Here is a 20,564-nt window from a genome sequence, read left to right on the forward strand (position 1 = left end):
TTTGGGGACTGAACCAGCAGCTGCAAGATTTCTCTCTCTCCTGCCTCTTTTTTTCTCCGTGTGTGTGCATGTGTGTGTGTTGTGTGTATTTCCCTCTCTAAATAATTCTGACTTTCAAGTAAAATAAATCCTTTTGAAAATGCCCATAGTCCATACCCATTCCCAGTTGCGGCTCCTAACCCCAACTTCTTGCCAATGCAGACCCTTGGAGGCAGCACTGCTGACTCTCTTTTTGAGTTCCCAAGTCTCACACGAGAGGCCTGTGTCATGTTCCTTGTTGCTGGCTTTGGCCCAATATGGCTCTCAAGCCCTGCTGAACCTGAGGGCATTTGGGAAATGAACCACTGAATGAGAGGTCTCTATCACTCTGTCAATCAGAACAAAATAGAGTGCTTATAAATAAAAGAGATGTGCAAGAACTCTACACAAAAGTTAGGAAACCTGATGGGAAACAGTTAAGGGAAACAACAAATGATTAGGCCATATTCATGTGTTAATGGATACCATATAACAAAATTTCAGGTTTCTCTTAATGGATTTACTATAACACTAATCAAAATCCCTGGCAGAATCTTTTTAGGGAGGGGACAAGATTGGCAAGCTAATTCTTAAATGCATGTATATGAAAAAGCAAAGAGTCAAGGATAGTCAATGCAACATTTAAGGAAAAATAAGTTTAGAGGGCTTTTACTACTGAATGTTAAGATTTGTTACAGATATATATTAATTATGATAGTATAGTGGTGACACAAAGACAATTTGATCACTGGAACACAATACGTGTACATGTATGGAAGCTTGACTTATGACAGATTTATGTTGCTGCACTAGAATAGGGAATGGAAAAAAAAGGGGGGCCCGGTGGCGTGGCCTAGCGGCTAAAGTCCTCGCATTGAAAGCCCCGGGATCCCATATGGGCGCCGGTTCTAATCCCGGCTGCTCCACTTCCCATCCAGCTCCCTGCTTGTGGCCTGGGAAAGCAGGAGAGGACGGCCCAATGCATTGGGACCCTGCACCCGCGTGGGAGACCCGGAAGAGGTTCCTGGTTCCTGGCTTCGGACCGGCGCAGCACCGGCCGTTGTGGCTCACTTAGGGAGTGAATCATCAGACAGAAGATCTTCCTCTCTGTCTCTCCTCCTCTCTGTATATCTGGATGTAATAAAAAATGAATAAATCTTTAAAAAAAAGAATAAGGAACGGCTGGATTTTTCAATATATAGTGATGTGTCAAAAAGATATTCATATAGAGAAAAATGCATCTGTCCTCCTACTTCACAGTATATACCAGAAATCAGTTCCCAGTGGACTAAAGACGTTAATATAAAAACAATGAAGGTTTACATTTGTTATCATGAGAAAAGCAAAAATCTTTTAGACGACATAAAAGCAATGGAATTTAATAAACTAGACTACATTTAAACCAAGAACTTCTCTTCAGCAAAAAACATGTCACAGAGTAGAATTTATTCACAATACAAATATCTAATAACTGGAACTCTCATACACTAATGGTGGCAATTTTAATTTGTACTGTTTCAGAAAATTACTTGGCAGTATCTACTAGACCTGAACATAAGTTAAATAATTCCACTTGTAAGTGCAGATTCATGCTTACTTTTTCCAAAAATAAGCGTAAGAATGTTCATTACAGAATACATAAAAGCCAAAAATGGAAACATTTCAAATATCCACCAACAATAGACTAGATAAATGCTGTACCATTAAAGCAGAGGAATACTACACAGTAATGTAAATGAATTCTATCGAAAATATATGAATGGATCTCATAGACAAAAGGAGGAATGAAAGACAAGAAGACCACATATTGCAAGTTTCTATTTATATGAAGTTCACGAAACAGGTCACTGTGCTAGAGGTCCAGGCAATGTAATGGTAACTTTGAAATGAAGGAAAGGGAGAGTGATTGGGAAGAGGTATTAGGAGGTTCTGGGATGTTGACAATGTCTCACATACTGATTGTTTTAGCATTTAAATGGATAAATTTACTTTATGGAAACTTAAGCGCATACTTTCCTAAATGTATGTTATAAATCAAAGGGGTTTTTTTTATTGTTGTTAATGATTCAGTGAAAGAGAAATATCCAAACATCTCCTTTTACATAAAATGAAATTTATTTTTTAACCATTCTTTTTATGCCACATTGAAAACTGGATTTTCCATATTTTTTTTTCCAATTTTCGCTTCAGGCTTCCAAGTTTTTCACCATGACTGCCCCAAGAGTAGGTTTGACTCATTCATGAGCCAGTAATTCTATTTACACTTCAAAATGCACATTATCTGATGTTCTGTTTATTTTGCTTTCTTTTAGATTCCACATGTAGAATTATGAATGGCAGGTGCAAGCAGTTTTGTAACCGGAGTCCTGATCACAAGGTGGTTTGTTCATGTACTGAAGGATACCGACTCGCAGAAAACCAAAAGTCTTGTGAACCAGCAGGTCCAAATTCAAATAAGTATTTTAAAGAAAATCTACATTTAGCCCTACAGCATTTTAAGTAGCCTACATAAATTTTATCCCTATTTGTGTCTGCTTCCACTTGAAATCAATGAAAAGATCAGTAGCCTGAATTGGACAAATGAATTTTCCAAATTGCATCGTTGGTTCAAATATAAAATTTGCAATTATCTGTAGTAGACATCCTTATTTGCATATTTTTTATTTCACATTGCAAAGCCATTAGCTTGTATGGTTTTTGTGTATGCACTGATAATTCAATAAATCAAACCAATATAGAAATGCAGTACTGTACCATCAAAGATGTACAAATAGAAGAATGCGTGACAGATTACTAGTACAAGGATAGTGAATTTTAGCATAATTCTAACAAGGCCAAGTTAGTTACTCTGAGAAACTTATTTTCTACCCATGGGTCTCAAGCTAACTTTATACATTTGGTCACAGTGTTTCTAGCAAATAACTTAAGTTTGTCTAGGCTGGTTAAAACAACCCAAACAGTAGGAGGGAAAACAATGCTTTCCAGTCATGTCAAGCACACCCCCAAACTGACAGTAGATTTATGTAGTTGAAAGCCACAGTTACACTGCTCTTTAAAGACAAAAGTAATAGAAATAGATTTGAAAGTTGGTTCTTTTAAAGATCAATGTTTGACAAATGGACTGTTTTGAAACAAACTACATATTTCCTTTGCTTTTGTGAAGCTTGATATCTTATTAAACTGGCACCAATCCCCTGAAACTGAGTTTGATGCCTATCACAACAATGCACCGGGCAGAGGATATTAAAGAAAGGCCCAGAATCCAGGAGCATACATGATGCAACTAAAATGAAGAGTCTCAAATGTTACAGGTTCTGCCTATCTCTGCTCTTGACTGGTTTTCACATGCCTTGCCCCAAAACTAGTAGGAAAAGAAAAGTAGATGTACATACGTGTTGTGTGTGTTTAGCATGAAAGTCTAACTTCTAGTCTAGATAGCTGATATGGGAAGTGAACCTTTATAAGCCCCTTCTGTGTTGTAAGAGACAAACAAAATTGAAAACCATCTCCTATTATTAAGCGTGATATTTGAATACAGCCTAGCTTTAACAGAACAAGTTGGCAAAACAAAATAAGCTTTTCTCTCTTCACAATGATAATGGTCCCTTTTCTCTAGCCCTTGTTGATCATGTACATTTATACGTAAGTATTTAGAACTAATTTCCTGCTTTGTCAACCACATGCTGTCTTCATGATACTTTGCTGCAGCTGGTTGCTATAGAAATGCCTGTTATAAGGAACAGTGGCTAGAAGGAAAGTGAGAAATGAAAATGAAATGTGAGGTGACTTCAGCTACAAATTTCATTTTGGTTGTCTCCAGCATAGCAATACATGACTTATTTTCTTTAGGAAATAAATGAACCCAGTGGAATAAGATGGTCCAGTCCCAGGGGAATGTGGCTGTGATAATTATGAGTGATCTATTTAGTTAATATCTGACTGCCAGATAATTTAATTGCAAACATCACTCCCAAACAAATCCCTAAAACCCACCTTGCAACCTAAAAGACACCCTAAACCACAGAAGAGGCCCTAGTAATGAAAAAGAGCCTAATTCTAAATCATGTAATTGCAAATATAGACTTCCATTCAGATATGGTACTTTTACTAAAGAAACTAAACAGAAAGTCCGCATACTCTGTAAAAGTCTTACCAAATTTAATTCTGGAACACCTATTCTATTTCTGTGAAGACGAAGGATCCTTGAGCCAAATGTTCTTTTTTCAGCAGGGTTTGAAAATGAGCCACAAAAATAATACAAGCAACCTTCCAGTCTGGGTCTGTGTTCACTGATTAGATTTAAAAATATTTGTACATCCTTGCTTCTCAGAAGTGACAAAGATGAGCCACCTTCTCAATTGTTGAAAGTCATGTTCTGTTTGCCAATGAGAACTTTTTATTTTTCTGTATTTCCAGTGCCATTTCCATGTGGAAGAGTTTCTGTTTCACATGCTTCTAAGAAGCTCACCCGCTCTGAAACAATTTTTAATAATATGAACTATGAAAATTCTACTGAAGCTGATACTATCTGGGATAATTTCACTCAAGACACCCAATCATTTGACAATTACACTCGGGTTGTTGGAGGAGAAAATGCAAAACCAGGTCAATTCCCATGGCAGGTACTCTCTGCTGGCAAGGGACGGGCCTGGTGGGTGACTGAGGCTGGGATACTATGTGATAAGACAAGTCCAGAGGCAAGTTGCAGCACTAAACAATATGAAAATGCCCCCCCAGGTGAGCAGCTGGTGAAAGGTAAGCACAGGGAGAGAAGCCATATGAGATCAAGAAGAACCAGGCATCAAGGCAAAAGCAGGACTGCAGACAAGCAACTAGACAGAATTAGGAAGAGCTGGAAATGAGGTTCCAGGTGCTAGGGTTCTGGTATTGCCTCAGCTTTACTCCCTGGATAAACAGTAACAGTCAGACAGCCCTAGGCTCACAGATTCGGAAGTATTTTCAAGGGAGACAGAGAAAGACTTGAAAAGAGTCAGGAAACAATTTGACTCCAGGCACCAGGATATGGGCTAAGAGGTTGGTCCACAATGTACTATATTTAGTTTTTGTTTTTGTTTTTCCTTTTGTTTTTTAATCTTTCAATAGCATATATTTTTGTGACACTGATAATTCTGTAGTTCTGAGAAAGAGCATTAGCATCAGGATCACCGGAAAGTTATTAGGAATGCAGAAACTCAGACTCTCCTCCCAAACTACTGAATCTGAGTGGTTGGGGGTGGAGCCTGCCTAGCATGGAGGGATTCTCTTGCAAGCTCCAGTTTGAAAAGCCCTGTTCCAAAGGAAACAAACATGTGATGAAAGTCAGGGTTACCAAATACACTCATGTATTCATGGGAGCTAGTCTTCCAAGAGTGGTTTACTGGTAACCTACAGGTACAGAATGACCTACATACATTTTTGATGTTACAACCAAGAGCACACTTCCAGCAAAACATATAACTGAGCCCTGATTAAAGCCCAAGTGATTCCATCTGTGAAACTAGATTCCCACTCGACACAAGCAACCAGGCTGGCCGCTAATTTTGAGCTATACTATCCAATAAAGGAGCTACTAGGCAGTTGTGGCCACTGAAACTCAAATCAACTGTAATTAACATTAAAAATTCAATTGTTCAAGCACACATTCCATAGGCATTAATACAGCATTTTTGTCACTGAAGAAATTTCTAGTAAACAATGTTCATTTTTATGGCATCTTATTTTGGTAGTCATTTCAAGGATGCTTCAACTCCAAAATATTTTGTCTACTGAGGTTTGAACTTCTGTCCTGAGACTCAATACTTTTAGACCCTTTACAGACTTTGCAGTCATCAGATGGGTAACAAGGATTGCATAAATGTCCTCAAGTTTAATAACACTGATATTTTCTAAAGTCAGTTATGTATCTATCCCGGCTTCTTCAGAGTTCCCGTCATTTTCCAAGATAATGGATATAAGATAAATACCTGGGAATGGGGGTGCGGTGGAGGACTCAGACAGACATCGTAAAGAATGATATTAAAGAGTGGCAGAGCATCACAGTCAAAGCTTTGCATTTTCCTTTACCATTGCCATTTCAGAAAATGTAATGTACTGGCTCTTACAGCCAACACAGTACACTGCTTGTCACGTTACACCGCTTATCCCTGCCTGAGCACTTGTTACCTGGGCTTCCTCCTTTGTCCACCATAACTCACTATTTCACTTATCTACATCTTGGTGTTTGTCACAACCCTTTGTAACACTGACATTTTCAATCAACCTTTCCTTGAGCAATTTCTCTTAGCTACAGCTACCCTAATTTTACTTTCATTCTCTTTGACAACTTCGCATTTCATCCTACATAATCTTGTTATTTGTGTTCTAGGGTATTTTCACTCACTATGTATCTAACTTCTGTAGGTAAGCTGGTTACAACAAAAAAAGCCTACTTTGTGACAATTACCTACCTTGGGTTTGCGGAACATGGAGCGGTTCTTAAAGTGGAAGTTCCAGGAGCTCAGGGGAGTATTGATAGCTGTGAAGAGGACTTCCCTTAAAAAAAAGTGTTGTTGTTGTTGTTTTTATCCCAGGATACACTCCTCATGTCCTTAGCACCGTCCTCTTGCCATCCCAGAAATGAAATGGCAAATACACTTAAATGATTACAATTAAGGTTGAAACAAACCTGCTGTGGCCAAGGCATTCAGAACAACTAAGCAACAGCTGGAGTTTGCAGGTCAACGTCACATGTTGGCCCTGAAGTATAAAACACTGTTCAGCCATGTCTGCCAGAAAGGGATATCTCCAAATGCTGAGGCTTCGTAAAAGCCTCTCTGTCCAGAATTGATTCTTTTATCTTTCAAATTGGCTGGAATAAGGGCTAAAGCCATCGCTTGCATGAAAAAAAATCTCTCACAAAGGACAGAGTTCACTTTCATCTGGAATAAGAAATACTTTGAATGAACTGGAATTTTTTTTCTCTTTTCAAAGAACAGGTTGATGTCAGCCGAATGCAAGAGCCACATGGGAACGGGGTAGGAGACTTTTCTTTGTGGCCTAACTGAGGGGTCAAAAGTGCAAGCAAGGCAGGTTATGGCTCTGGTTAAGAAAGCCTTTCCAATCACTAGGCTGGCCGTTAGGCTGGGTGGTGTAGGGAGCAAACGCCAGCTGAAAATGCTTGGCTAATTGTTAACTGGGAAGAGCTGTTAGCAGCAGTGGCATGATAGCTCTATCCAAGAAGAGTGTCAGAGGATGTTGGTTCATCCAGGACATTGAGATCTGACAGAATCATGCTCACTTTCCACATCGTCGGGTGGCAGTCGTGCTGTTTTCTTACCTTATTTGAGGGTTTCCACCTCAGCTTGCTGTGCTATAGGCAAGAGCCAAGGGTCTAGTCGGCCTCACCCCAGTTCTGACGGGACAGTTCCAGAGAAGAACGAGTGAGCAAGGCAGGGTAGACAGAGGGACGAAGTAGAACAGAAGGAAAGGGGGACAAGGGGAAGATGAAAGAGGAGTGGAAGAAGCTAGAGGCTTAGTGCTCCTCCATGCAATCAGAATGGATAGTTCAATGGTTTTGTTTTAGAGATGATTTGTCTTTAGAAGAGTCAGAAACAAACAAGATTTTAATTTCAGCGGGCTTTGAGGGGGAAAAAATGAAAACTTTTAAACAGAAAGATCAAAAGGGACAATAGCAACACCTGTATTACTAGGTAACTTTTATCAACAGCTCAAAAGGAGAGATTTGATGGAACAATATGATCTATTGTCTTTCTAAAGCTTTAATTTGGTTTTTGTCTCATTACCATGATCCATGCACAAACCAGCCCCATGAAATCCCAGCTTTTGTGCTTTGGGTTAAGAAGCATCTAACCCTGTATGAGGAGTATTTGGTCTTCCTATTTTCTCTCTGGCGATATTACATAAAGGTGTCAGGGTTGCAGGAATACCTTCAACTTGCTAAGGTAATCCTGTGTTATTCGTAGCTAAGATGATAAAATTCCAATTAGGAGGAATAGAAACATGAGATATGTAATTGCACTTGTTCCCCCCCCCCCAATCTAATTTAGCCAGAGTATTTGGACTGTTATCCTCCAAAATTGTTTGGTGATTATATATATTTCAACGACTAGTTAACCATTAAAACTAAGTGAGTTTCCTCTCTGTGCCCAGAAAAATGACACAGGGTCAAGGGTTAGAAGAACAACAGCTATGGGCATAATAAGCTATACATCGTGTAGAAAATGGTTTTGCTTTGTATATGACAATGTGAACATATAAACAGAAAACGTAGTATTGCAAAGTTGCAGTGCATAAACGGAGAATAAGGGAAAGTCCAGGTTGCATTTAAAGGTTGGGAAAAGAAAAACCAAGAAATAGCTATTGCTTTGTGTTGGTTTTGTCAATGAAGAACATAAATACAGATATGTGAATGACTGGTAGATGCATGTAGGTATGGTTTGTGTACATCTATGTGTACATTTCAAAGAGGAGGACCAGGTTCCTGTTAGGTTGTGACTAAATATTTGGTGAGTTCGAATTCAGCTGTCTTGCTCACATTTGTTTTCCCTTCCCCTCCATGATTCTTTGAAGTGATACCCTGCAAGCGCTTGTCCTTGGCCAAGCAGAGAGCTCATCCCTTCAGCAGCTGATATTCAGATAGCTGTGGTCTTGAGTTAGCCAAGCAAATAATCCCAAATCAAGTCATTTGTAATATCTTGAAATGCAAATATGTTTTAGGCCTTTTTCTTGGCAAGATGGTTGCTAAAATTTCTAATACCAATCAGGGCTTGGCAGAGAATCATCTTATAGGCTTAAAAGAACACAACCATATTTCTCTGCCATCCACCAGAAAACAGTAGAAGCTCCAGGCAGCAAATTTTTGGCAGGAGTCAGATAAGCCTCATCAGAGTCTCTGAGCTTAAGGGCCATGAATACCATTTGGTTTGTTCTAACTAGCCATTAAACTGAGAGATGTCCAGTTGCCCCCTAAAACAGTTGGCAACGAGGCAAAATGCAATCATTGCATTTGAATTCTTGAACCAATTACTTACACAGATGTGTTCCATTGTAACCATCAGGGCTGATATAGAACTGTGCTGCCCAGATTTTGTTGATAATAAAAATTGGGATCGGGGCCAGGCATGTGGTTTTGTGACACATGCACTTGTGCAGATCTTTGCACTGAGAAGGGTCCTGCATTAATGTTTTGCATGTGTCTTCTAGACCTGAAGTCCCAGGACAAACCTGAGCCTGGCCTGGAGACTTGAAGCTCTGATCCATACAGACTCACCATTCATCATGTCTTAGAGAGGTTTCTCAACCTCCCTCTCCCCTATTCTCTAGTTCCTTAGTCAGCTCTGTTTGTTCTTCCCCACACCTGCCACGCCCTAACTTATAATGTGTAGACACACTATGCCTCCTGATTCAAGCATTGTGCTGTGCCCAGCAGAGGTCTGAGCACAGGTATAGTGAATGTTAAAGTCAGGTACACATGCCCTGTGCTATTTCGGGAAGAGATATGGCCATATATCATCTCCAGAATAGGAGTGTGCCACAACAGAGTGAGTGAACGTTGGATGATGAGTCTCTTACTCACCTGCATTCCAGCAACTGAGCTCATCCTTTGGGAATCAGTTCTCCACCTTGGTTACTGCAGTAGGCAGTGACAAGGGATGAGTGACTCAGCTTCCCCTGTTGGGGTCCAGCATCTTGTGGCTTCCAGGCAGGTGGCCTAAAGAGTGAGTATGCTTAATATAGGATGCAGCTCCTGGGTACCTTGACAGCCTACACTCTCCTAGCAATAGCTCCATATCTTCGTAAACATGACATAAACTAAGCAAATGCTTTTAAATGATAGGTTGTGAGAGGAAACAGAAGTAAAGTACAAGTTTTTGTTGTTATTTTTGCTTTTGGGTTCTTTTGTTTTTGTTTTGTATAATATCACTGGTAACACTTTTTTCCTGAGTTATAAGTGAGAATTCCAGCATTTTCATGCATGAGTTCCCCAAAGTGTGTAATCATCTCTGGAGAGAGAGAGAGAGAGAGAGAGAGAGAGAGAGAGAGAGAGATCTCCCATCCATTGATTCACTACCCAGATGGCCACAACAGCCTGTACAGGGCCAGGTCAAAGCCAGAAGCCTGGAACTCCAACCAGGTCTCCCTTGTAGGTGCAGGGCCTCAGATACATACACCGTATTCTGCTGCTTTTCCAGTTGCAATAGCAGGCAACTCTATCAAAAGTGGAACAACCAGGATTCTTCTGTCCGTATGTGGGTTAATCCACTGTGCCATAGCACAGACCTGTGGAGTGATTATTTTTAAAACATAGCTTAGCCTTGGAAAATTCTATTCATAGCTACCAAACTTAATTAGGCATCCCTTCTTTTGATTATCTAAGTCTAGATAAGCCCTAAAGTCTGCATTCTATGAGCACCTTGAATGATCCTACAGCAATTGGCCTACACAGAACACTTGAAGAATTATTGGACTTCACAGCACAAATTGTGGATCAGGAAGACTTGGGTTTGATTCCTAGCTTCACCACTTTCTAACTTAAGTAGAGAATATGTGAATCTCTATGTAAATGAATATAGTAATATCACTTTACCAAAATATACTGTTGAGTATTACAAACACATAAAATATCACAATTATGACTATTCAATGGACATATAAAAATGAGGAAGCTGTTCAAGTGTGAGTGGTGTTTAATGTGTGGAGGTGTTTGTTATATTAAATAGGGGTGTTTCAATGTTTTTAAAAGTTTTCTAAATATAAAGCAACAGCCAGACATAGAGAGCCAGAGTGTAGAGATCAGCGTGTTAGCCGAGCCAGCTCCATAGAGATCTATACTTTGGTGCCTTGGAAATGGTAGGTGTTCAGTACATTGAATTCTGGACAAAAGTAACTTTTGAAAAGACATGCCCTAGCCAACCATCTCCAGTGCAGCTCTCCTTCCCCCTCTATTTATGAATGGGTTTCTACCTGGGACTTATCTGTGTTTTAACAAAGGGGCATCAATTCACAGAAGAGCCAGTGTGTGCCTAAAGAGCATTTACCAAATGTTGAGTGTGCCCTCTAGTGTTCACACTTCTCAGCATTCTTCATGAAAAGACATGAAGGCCCTTGCTTTATGTTGGAACTGAAATTCTCGTAATTGATCTAGACATTGAGGTGGTGAATGTAGTCATTGTCCTCTGCGATTATGTAGTGAGCATACAGAGGAAACAGTGGAGTGGCTTCTAACCTAAGCGTTCTTGAGCTCAGCAGAGCACCCAAACACCTCAGTCCACTTTGCACCTACATCAGGTACAGCTAAGTTGACTTTTTTAGACAAAGGCATACTACATATCCAGGGAGGGGGTGAGTCAAATATAACTAAGAGACAGTGGGAAGAGTGCACGAGTCCTACTTGCTCTTCGTTGCCTGCCTGGCTGTAAGTACCTCTTTACGGAGGTTCAGGTCTCACTTCATCAGATTCCAGTCTGAAAAGAGCATGAAAAGACTCCTGAAAAAAATCAGTGGTTTTATTCTTTCTCCAATGGCCTATAGCAAAGCGCCCTCCTCATGCAAGGAGAGGCAAGTGTTTCCTAATACACTTGCCATATCCCCATGAAGCAATTGTGCCATCAGCAAATCTGACTCCTAATACACTTGCCATATCCCCATGAAGCAATTGTGCCATCAGCAAATCTGACTCTAAGGGCTCCATTCTTGAAATTTGCCTCAGTGACAGCTTCCCCGTGGTTATCATTGTTCTTTCCAGACAGTCACAGGAAAGTGCTGTGGATTGTGACCATGAAGCGCTAATTTATCGACAAATGTGACCATTTTGCAGAGAAACTATTTCTGTCAGCACCTAAATACCAACTTTTTGTCCCCCACTTCCCATATAAAGCTCACATATTTATTTTATTCTGCATCAAATACATCATGCAGTAAGATTTTTAATTTTGTTCCTACAGGTGCTTTTGAATGGTAAAATTGAGGCTTTCTGTGGAGGTTCTATTGTTAATGAAAAATGGATTGTAACTGCAGCCCACTGCGTCGAGCCGGGTGATAATATTACAGTGGTTGCAGGTAAAGAAACAAAAAGGGTAGCCATCTGCAGCATCACTGGATCTTCTACGTAACTGATGTATCACACTTTACCGAGGCTTAATAAGACCACTGCTAAATAGTTGGGCTGATGGTAGAGGGGTCAGAATTTCAGAACTCAACTTGCTCCATCCCCCCATAGTTCTTTTGGAATACCTGCATTAGCACTAATGTCAGTAGGTTGAAATTATTTGTTGATGTATCTGTTTCCCCAACCAGGCTGAGCCTTCTCAAAAGCCGTTGTCACATCCCTCAAGTCCTCAGCCAACATTTGAGTTAATGACCAAACAAATTAGTGTTCAGAAAAGGAGTCAGGGCACTTAAAATTGGGAAAGTCTGGAATAACTTATGGCAAGTGCTGTCATTAGCTCCAAGGTAACACTTGTAACAGCATGCTTAAAGGCAACTGTCTTCATGATAGTTCTAAGTGGTTCTTTGGTCTGAAAAGTGAAACTTGTTGCATTTCATCAGTTCAACACAGTGTGACATTGAGGCCTTCAACATTTGGCTGCCAGTTAGGTTGGGGATACCAAGAAGCTATTTGGAAAATCGATTGCATTATATGAATGATTGTGATTGAAAATGCAATTTATCTTTGACAGGTGAATATAACATTCAGGAGAGTGAGAATACAGAGCAAACACGAAATGTGATTCGAATTATTCCTCACCACAACTACAATGCATCTGTTAATAAGTACAACCACGATATTGCTCTTCTAGAACTGGATAAACCCTTAACGCTAAACAGCTATGTAACACCTATTTGCATTGCCAACAGAGAATACACAAACACCTTCCTCAAGTTTGGATCAAATTATGTGAGTGGCTGGGGCCGAGTCTTCCACAGAGGGAGACCAGCTACAATTCTTCAGTACCTTAGAGTTCCGCTTGTCGACCGAGCCACATGCCTTCGCTCCACAAAATTTACCATCTATAATAATATGTTCTGTGCTGGTTATCATGAGGGAGGTAGAGATTCGTGTCAAGGAGATAGTGGGGGCCCACATGTGTCAGAAGTGGAAGGGACCAGTTTCTTAACTGGAATAATTAGCTGGGGTGAAGAGTGTGCAATGAAAGGCAAATATGGTATATATACCAAGGTATCCCGGTATGTCAACTGGATTAAGGAAAAAACAAGGCTCACTTAAAGAAAACTGTATTTGCAAGGTTAATCCATTGATGACAATGGATCAGACCTCATAATACCTAATCACTTTTCTATCCCATCTCTTCTTACATTTGAATGTGTGTGTGTGTGTATATATATATATATATATATATATATATATATATATATATATTCCACAGGTACCATTTTCTATAGGGGAGATTTCTGTCTGGAATTCAGATTTTACTAGAATCACTGAATTAGAAAATGTGACCACTGAAGAAATATTATGTAGTAAGAAATCATGCCCATTTCTGCATTTGAAGACCTCGAGAAAACTGTATGTTTTCCACCTGCCTGTCAAGTAATGTGGTTCTCCATTGTGGCTACTCATCTGATTTTCTCTCAGCAGTACTCCATCTTCCAGACATTTCTAGTATCTCCCAGCAAATAATTAATATTTATTAGGTGTGGATCCAGGACCTTTGGTCCAGTCTATTAGAAGACTGGCACCACATTTCCTCTATTGTTATTCCTGAATCCTTTCTTTACCAACCCCCAATACCCAAGTTAGTGGTTCTCACTCCTTTTATTCATTTTTCTCCTCACAGTCATTAAAGCTGATAAAAGCAGATCATGTTGTTTTATAGCTGTATACAAATGTACATATCTCTTAGACCCAGGCTTCCTTTTAATTCGGTCTCAGACTTGCTTTTTCAAATGCTAGGATGAAATAAGGCACCTGAAGCACATGTGAGGGAAGTTCCTTTCAGAGTGTTATTTATATGAATAGAATTTGAAAGCAGTAAGTCATCAAAACCAGCTCCCTAAGAGCTAATAGTCAGATGGCCACAAAGTCTGATTAGGAGTGGTCTGAGGAGGCAATACTGGCATTTCATTGTAACTCAAAAAGCTGACATTGGCCCAGGTATAATGCTTTCTCTATATAAAAAAAAGAATACTAACAGAAAGAAGAGAACGGTCAGTTTGCAACCTAGAACTGGTAGTCTTCAAGGAAGAATTCACCAGTATGTCTTTTTTTTTTTAATTTATTTGTTTTTATTACAAAGTCAGATATACAGAGAGGAGGAGAGACAGAGAGGAAGATCTTCTGTCTGATGATTCACTCCCCAAGTGACCGCAATGGCCGGTGCTGCGCTGGTCCGAAGCCGGGAACCAGGAACCTCTTCCAGGTCTCCCACACGGGTGCAGGGTCCCAAAGCTTTGGGCCGTCCTCGACTGCTTTCCCAGGCCACAAGCAGGGAGCTGGATGGCAAGTGGAGCAGCCGGGATTAGAACCGGCGCCCATATGGGATCCCGGCACATTCAAGGCGAGGACTTTAGCCACTAGGCCATGCCGCCGGGCCCCACTAGTATGTCTTCAGCAGTGCCCAGGGCCAAGCAAGAAGTTGCTTAGAGCAGAGAACTGGCAAATCGTGTCTCCTGGACTAGTTTAACCCTGCAAAGCAGAAGTATGCAGCAGGCTTCAGGTTATGAGTTGTTGTAATCAGCCCCCTGACTCCCTCCTTTCTGGTATCATGCTCACCAATGAATGTTTTGATTACCATGAATCCTTCTATATTGAGTTCCCCTGCTGCTCTCTCCAGCGCCTACCCATGCTCAGCCAGACCTCAGTAGTGGTTATTCCTTTCAAGTTCTGCTAGTATCTTGTCACCTAAATCTTTCAAGAGTAAATATCAATAAACATATTTTTGAATGCCTGGTAGTGTTTTTTCTGTTAAATTGTCCACAGAGAAGTATCCCATGCACTATAGTCAGCTAAACACTTGGAGGAATATGGCCAAATGCAGTAACACACACACTTGCTGTTACCAAGTGTTCATAAGTAACCGTGCACTGTGTCCTGCAGCACAGGGATCTGCATCCAGAGACAGCTACATGGAAGCAGCAGTGTGTATGGCACCTGGGAAAGACATGCCCCCTTTGCATATTGAAAGACTTCCACAGGATGCTCTCACAAGGTGCTTATGACATGAATACCTCATTGCTTTTTAAAATTCATTTAATCAACATGTAATATGTAAGTTACTCTATTGATCTACACTACTGCACAATGTCTGCTTGATAAACGTTAGCTGAATCTGAAGCCATGTTTATCCCAGAGTGGAAATCTGTCTCACCCTGAGTATCATGAAAGGGACAATAACTGAATAAAAATATTTCCTGAAACCTGTTTCAGAAACAAATGAAAAGATTCAATTCCACTACTGTTGCCTAAGGAAAGCAAGGGAGGATCCACTGTAATTGTCTTGGCTTTAAGGAGGTTACTAATTCATGCATGAAACATGTTACTTTAAATTTGAATGACTGAAGGTCTGTCACCCCATAACTCTGCCATTGGTAAAAGTGAGATGCTCTGGCCATGTTGCCATGGAGACCACCCCTTACAAAGGCAGCAGTGGGGAACTGGCCTCACACCTCCTGTGATTGGTCTTCCCTGTGGCAGAAGGAGGAGCTTCTGGGCCTTTGAACCTCTGAGCCACATTATCCCTTTCCCCAGGAGCTACAAAATGACTGAATTCATCCAGAGCCACCTACAGCCTGTTGCCACCACTAAACACATGAGGCTTTTAAGCCCACCTGAGGGCCAATGGCTACAGAGCCAAGCCCTGGTTGGATTCTGCCAAGGGCATTTGTAGTCACCATACATGAATCATTAGAGCTTTCAAAATTGCTGTAGCTACTTAACCTAAATGGGCTGAAACATGCTGCTATAATATTGAAAGTGACAGATTAAAATGGAACTCTTGCTGAGTAAAGAAAAGTGTGTTAATATAGTGCAGTCGTTTTAACTGGCTGTTTAAGTGTGATTGTTTTTTGGTTCTCCTGAATATCACTTGCTTTATGATGACAAGTATGAACAAAGTACAGTCCAACCATTTCTGTCAGGGGACAAACAAAAGACTTTTGCTCCAGGTCTAGCCCAGGACAAACCAGTTTACAAAATTGGTTAATCATGGCCTCTAAACCACTTCTGAGTGCTTACAGACTCATCCAAGGATAACAGAACTACATGGACCATTAACTACCACCCAACCCATTCTGCTTGTTTACCAGATGAGGAGATGTAGGCCAGGAAAGGACCAGGCCCAAGGTTACACTATAAAGGAGCCAGGAATAGAACTCAGATCTGCTGCCTTGTATTGCAAAAACAGAGCTTTACTGAAGCACAGTAACTCTGCTGTGTATTTTTAGAGCAGCTGAAAACGTCTGCATAGTTGACAATTCTTTCAAAAAACCCGGATCTACCTGAAATTCTTACTAGTGATGCTCTAACTGACAACAAGGTGACAAAATCAACATCAACAAGTGGCCTGGAAGACAGACTGTCAAGCAAATAACAAACGGGAGTTACGGCCCCTGGTTCATAGCAGGTATTCAGTAAACACGTGTAGAACAAATGTGGTATTGGTGTGTTGTGTTTAGCCCAACTGCGAGCACTGTGTCTTCCAGATGTGACATTTGACTTCCAGAGTAGATTCATCAGCATCCTCTGGCACACAATCATTCCAGCAGCATTGTAAGTTTATTCTTTGCAACTGTGCTGGGGAAGACATGTGCTGTACCCTAGCACAGCAGGCTTCTCCAGAAGCTCTTGTCTGGAGGCTAAAGGTGGCTCCAAACAGCCACTGAGGCTGAGATTCTAACAATTGCAGTGCAGCTGTGGGTGACTTGCAAGCCGAACTTAGCTGCTGACAGGCCTGTCTGCATAGAGCAATCAGGAGTCAGATTTCTTTTTGAATACAAGGCTTACACTAGTCACCTAGAAATCGCAGTGCTGCAGTCACAAGCATCAGCATGTTCTACACGCTGTGGAGGCTGTTGATGGAGCGACAACAGGCAAAGCCCTATGGGGACCTTGCTGTTTCCAGCTAGTCCATGTCCACAGATCCCTTTACTCACTTCCTCCTATAAAACTTTCATTAAAAACGTTTTCATCATCTTATAACTATGAGATTTTTGAGGTAATCTCAACTTTTAATCCAAAAAGACAAACATATGAGAATCCTCTTTCTCATATGAAGGGTATAAAGTTGATCGGAACAACCCATGATTTAAAAAAAATAATAATAATGTGTGGATTTTTTAAAATGCAATAAAATAAACAGCTTTTTATTCTGTTTTTCCATGAATTTATCAAAATGCCCTCATATTTATAGAGACAAATACTTCTGGATCACGATGAAAAAATGTGCTCCATCCCCTTACCAAGTCTGGCAAACATACTTCAAACTGTTGCCCAGATCATTTCACCCCAATAGAACAGCTACCCTCTTGCCTAAGTGAAGGCTGGAAGGGGCACTGTTGTGAATAAGTGAGTGAAACCAATGCCTGAGATGACGGCACCCACTTTTAAAGTGCTGGTTCAAATCCTGGCTGCTCAGTTTCCGACCCAGCTCCTTGCTGATGCACCTGGGAAGATCTCAGAGGATGGTGCAGTTACAGGGGCTGCTGCCACACATGCAGGAGGCCCAGAAGGGCTCAGGGCTCTTAGCTTCAGGAGGATTCAGCCCAGGCACATAGTCACTTGGAAAGTGAACCAGTGAATAGAAGACCTCCGCCTCTCTCTCTCTTTCCCTTTTTCTTGTATACTCTGAATTTCAACTAATAAAATTTGAAGAGAGAGAGAACAAGAGACGGAGCAAGAGCAAGCTGGGACAGGAAATATTTCTGATTCCAAAGACTTCCATTCAAGGAGGCAGGCATTTGACACAATACTTAAGACTGCACATAGGATGCCCACATCTCTTACTGGAGGGTCTTGGCTCAAGTCCTGGATCCTCTTCTGATTTTAGCTTCATACTAATGCACATCCTGGGAGGCAGTAGGTGATGACCCAGAACTTGAGTCAGTTCCACTCATGTGGAAGACCTGGGTGGAATTCTGGACCCCTGAATTCAGCCTGACCCAGCCCTGACTATTGCAGACATTTGGGGAGTGAATCAGCAGGTGTAAAATCGCCCTCTCTCTCCATCTCTCTCCCTCATTCAAATAAATAAATAAAATAAATACATAAAAATTTCACGCAAAAATCCTTCGTTGAAATGTTAAATACGAGTTTCTCATGGATTAAAAAAAATAGTTAATGTCCCTGAGATTTGCTTACTCTATACTTTTAGAGATGCTGTAATATATAGCTTCTCTAGATTAATAACCATGAAGTGGCTTATGTGCTAGTCTCAATAAGATAAAGGGATCCCATGATACACATTACATGCTTGAGTGACAATCTATATATAGAAGCCTAGTTTGCACATCTTCCTCCTGGCCTATACTACAAAAATAGCCACTAATATTCATGAGATTAAAACCCAGCACTGTCTCTCCTCTCTGTATATCTGACTTTCCAATGAAAATAAAACAAGTCTTTTCTTAAAAACCCAGCTCTAAAAGCTGGAAGCCAAATTAAGGATACAACTATTCTTTGAGAAATTCAGTTTATGCTTGATAAATAAATGAACTATTTGTGAATGAAATGGAAGAAAGAAAAAGCTTTTACTAACTCCAGAACTGAAATTCCCAAGAATTAATGATAGAAATAGATACTTCTCTTGAACACATCAAGGAATACGCCAAGGAAGACAAATACAAGAAGACAGCCCTCGGTGTTCACTTTTGTCCTAGGATATAAGGAGTCATCATATTCTAGGAAATGTGAAATTGTTAACCTGGAAGACCTTGTGATAGTTTTGACATTTTCATCTTAGTTATTGCCTTTTGTTTGTGATCTTCAGAAGTTGTACTTACCTTGCTTATCTGTGATTTCTGCACTCATATAGGTTATTTTGTTATTGTACTTTATTTTTATAGGGTCACCTCTTAGCTTTCATCTTGATTTCACTCTCTCAAGTGATATTACCTAATCAAACTACCATGTAAAAAAAGTTTAGTATCTGAATCAAAGTGCTATTCTTGGCCACAGGGATTTAATTTCTCCCAGTATGCTTGCCGTAATGTTTGCCGTTCATACTCTTGCCCATACACTCTATTACCATGTTAACATGCTTAAGAGTAGAATTTTGGGGAGCTGGCATTTAACAGACTGCATTCTGCATGAACTTATCTGGGTTGGATTCCTGACTTCAGCTATCTGTGAAATACAAACCTGGGTGACAATGATGAAGTTGGCTCAAGTGGTTGGGTTCCTGCTGCCCTCACAGGAGACCTGATTGTCTTCCCAGCAAGCAGCTCCCAGCTCCAATCCCAGGCCGACCTCAACTATCGTGGGCTTTCACAGAATGAGCCAGTAGATGAAGTCAGTCTCTCTCCACCTCATTCTCGGCCTCTGAAATATTTAAAAGCTTAGCATCCCCCCCAGAAGAAAGACTTGATTTCTTACTTAATTAGCTTACAAAATGTAACTTCAGGCAATGCGTATGTTGAAAGGACAGTTACACATTGCCTAATGGTTGGACTGCTCTAAATCAGAACTTTTAGCACATGGAATTTTGTTGAACACTGAACACTTACAAGACTAGCACTTTATCTGTTTCACAAGATATACTCAATGGTCTGTTAGAGCTGGCATTATAAACTCATAAGAGCCAATTTTGAAAGAAAAACTTTAGGCAAAAGAATTTTCACAGAGTAAAGAATGAATCATTAATAGGACACTGGTCAGAACCCAGATTGGTTCAGAGCACTCCACTGCAGGGATCCTGCAGGGAGACAGCAGGACTGTGGGATGACGCAACCGCAAGAGCATGAAGATGCATGGGACTGGCTGACATGAGACAAGCCTCAATGTCAGTTGGTAGTTTCCAGTAGATAAAGCCTCTAGTTTCATCTTATTGATTACATTGGGCATCAATTTGCTCATGAGAGACTCAAGTGGCCTGCATATTTTTTAAAACCTCCATTTTGTATATCTCTTCTCAACTCCCAGTTCACTGACTTTACATTGATATCTTGAAATTTGTCATGTTAGTAGTATTTGCATCATAGACATTAGCAAATGCTACAACTAATATTTTGGGTGTTAGTTTTAAGAAATCCAGTTGCTAATAATTTCTCAACACACCTTTGGCCAGAATGTCATTATCTGTTTGAAACCTCCTCCTTTTAACAGTCCAGCTACTCAGTTATTGCTAACTGACCGCCAAATAAACACTATGGACTGAAATGTAAATTTTAAGGAGGCAGAATGCTTATGAAGTAGAAATATTTAGAAATCAGGCTTTCAAATTGTGTTCTTAAATAGAAATAATTTTTTTTCATTATAGAATGAAACATTTTGTAGGCACACATGTTTCTCTAATGTAACACATTTCACACATGAAGACTTTATGGCTATTTTCTACCATGCTGATATATTAGTTCATGGTAACATGTAAGACATT

General features: G+C 40.4%; 1 protein-coding gene across 2 annotated transcripts in view; it reads left to right on the forward strand.

The window, feature by feature from the left end:
* F9 (coagulation factor IX) overlaps positions 1-13,340 on the forward strand; it is a 29,391-nt gene extending 16,051 nt beyond the window's left edge. For both annotated transcript variants that reach the window (XM_036497830.2, XM_058658612.1), the window contains 4 exons: positions 2,331-2,459; positions 4,435-4,640; positions 11,961-12,075; positions 12,696-13,340. In XM_036497830.2, the coding sequence (XP_036353723.2) occupies positions 2,331-2,459; positions 4,435-4,640; positions 11,961-12,075; positions 12,696-13,243 (998 nt within the window). In that variant the 3' untranslated portion in view covers positions 13,244-13,340. The remainder of the gene's footprint in view (positions 1-2,330; positions 2,460-4,434; positions 4,641-11,960; positions 12,076-12,695) is intronic.
* The last annotated feature ends 7,224 nt before the right edge of the window (positions 13,341-20,564 follow it).

The sequence above is a fragment of the Ochotona princeps genome, chromosome X (assembly GCF_030435755.1).
Source record: "Ochotona princeps isolate mOchPri1 chromosome X, mOchPri1.hap1, whole genome shotgun sequence".
NCBI classification, from domain to species: Eukaryota; Metazoa; Chordata; class Mammalia; order Lagomorpha; family Ochotonidae; genus Ochotona; species Ochotona princeps.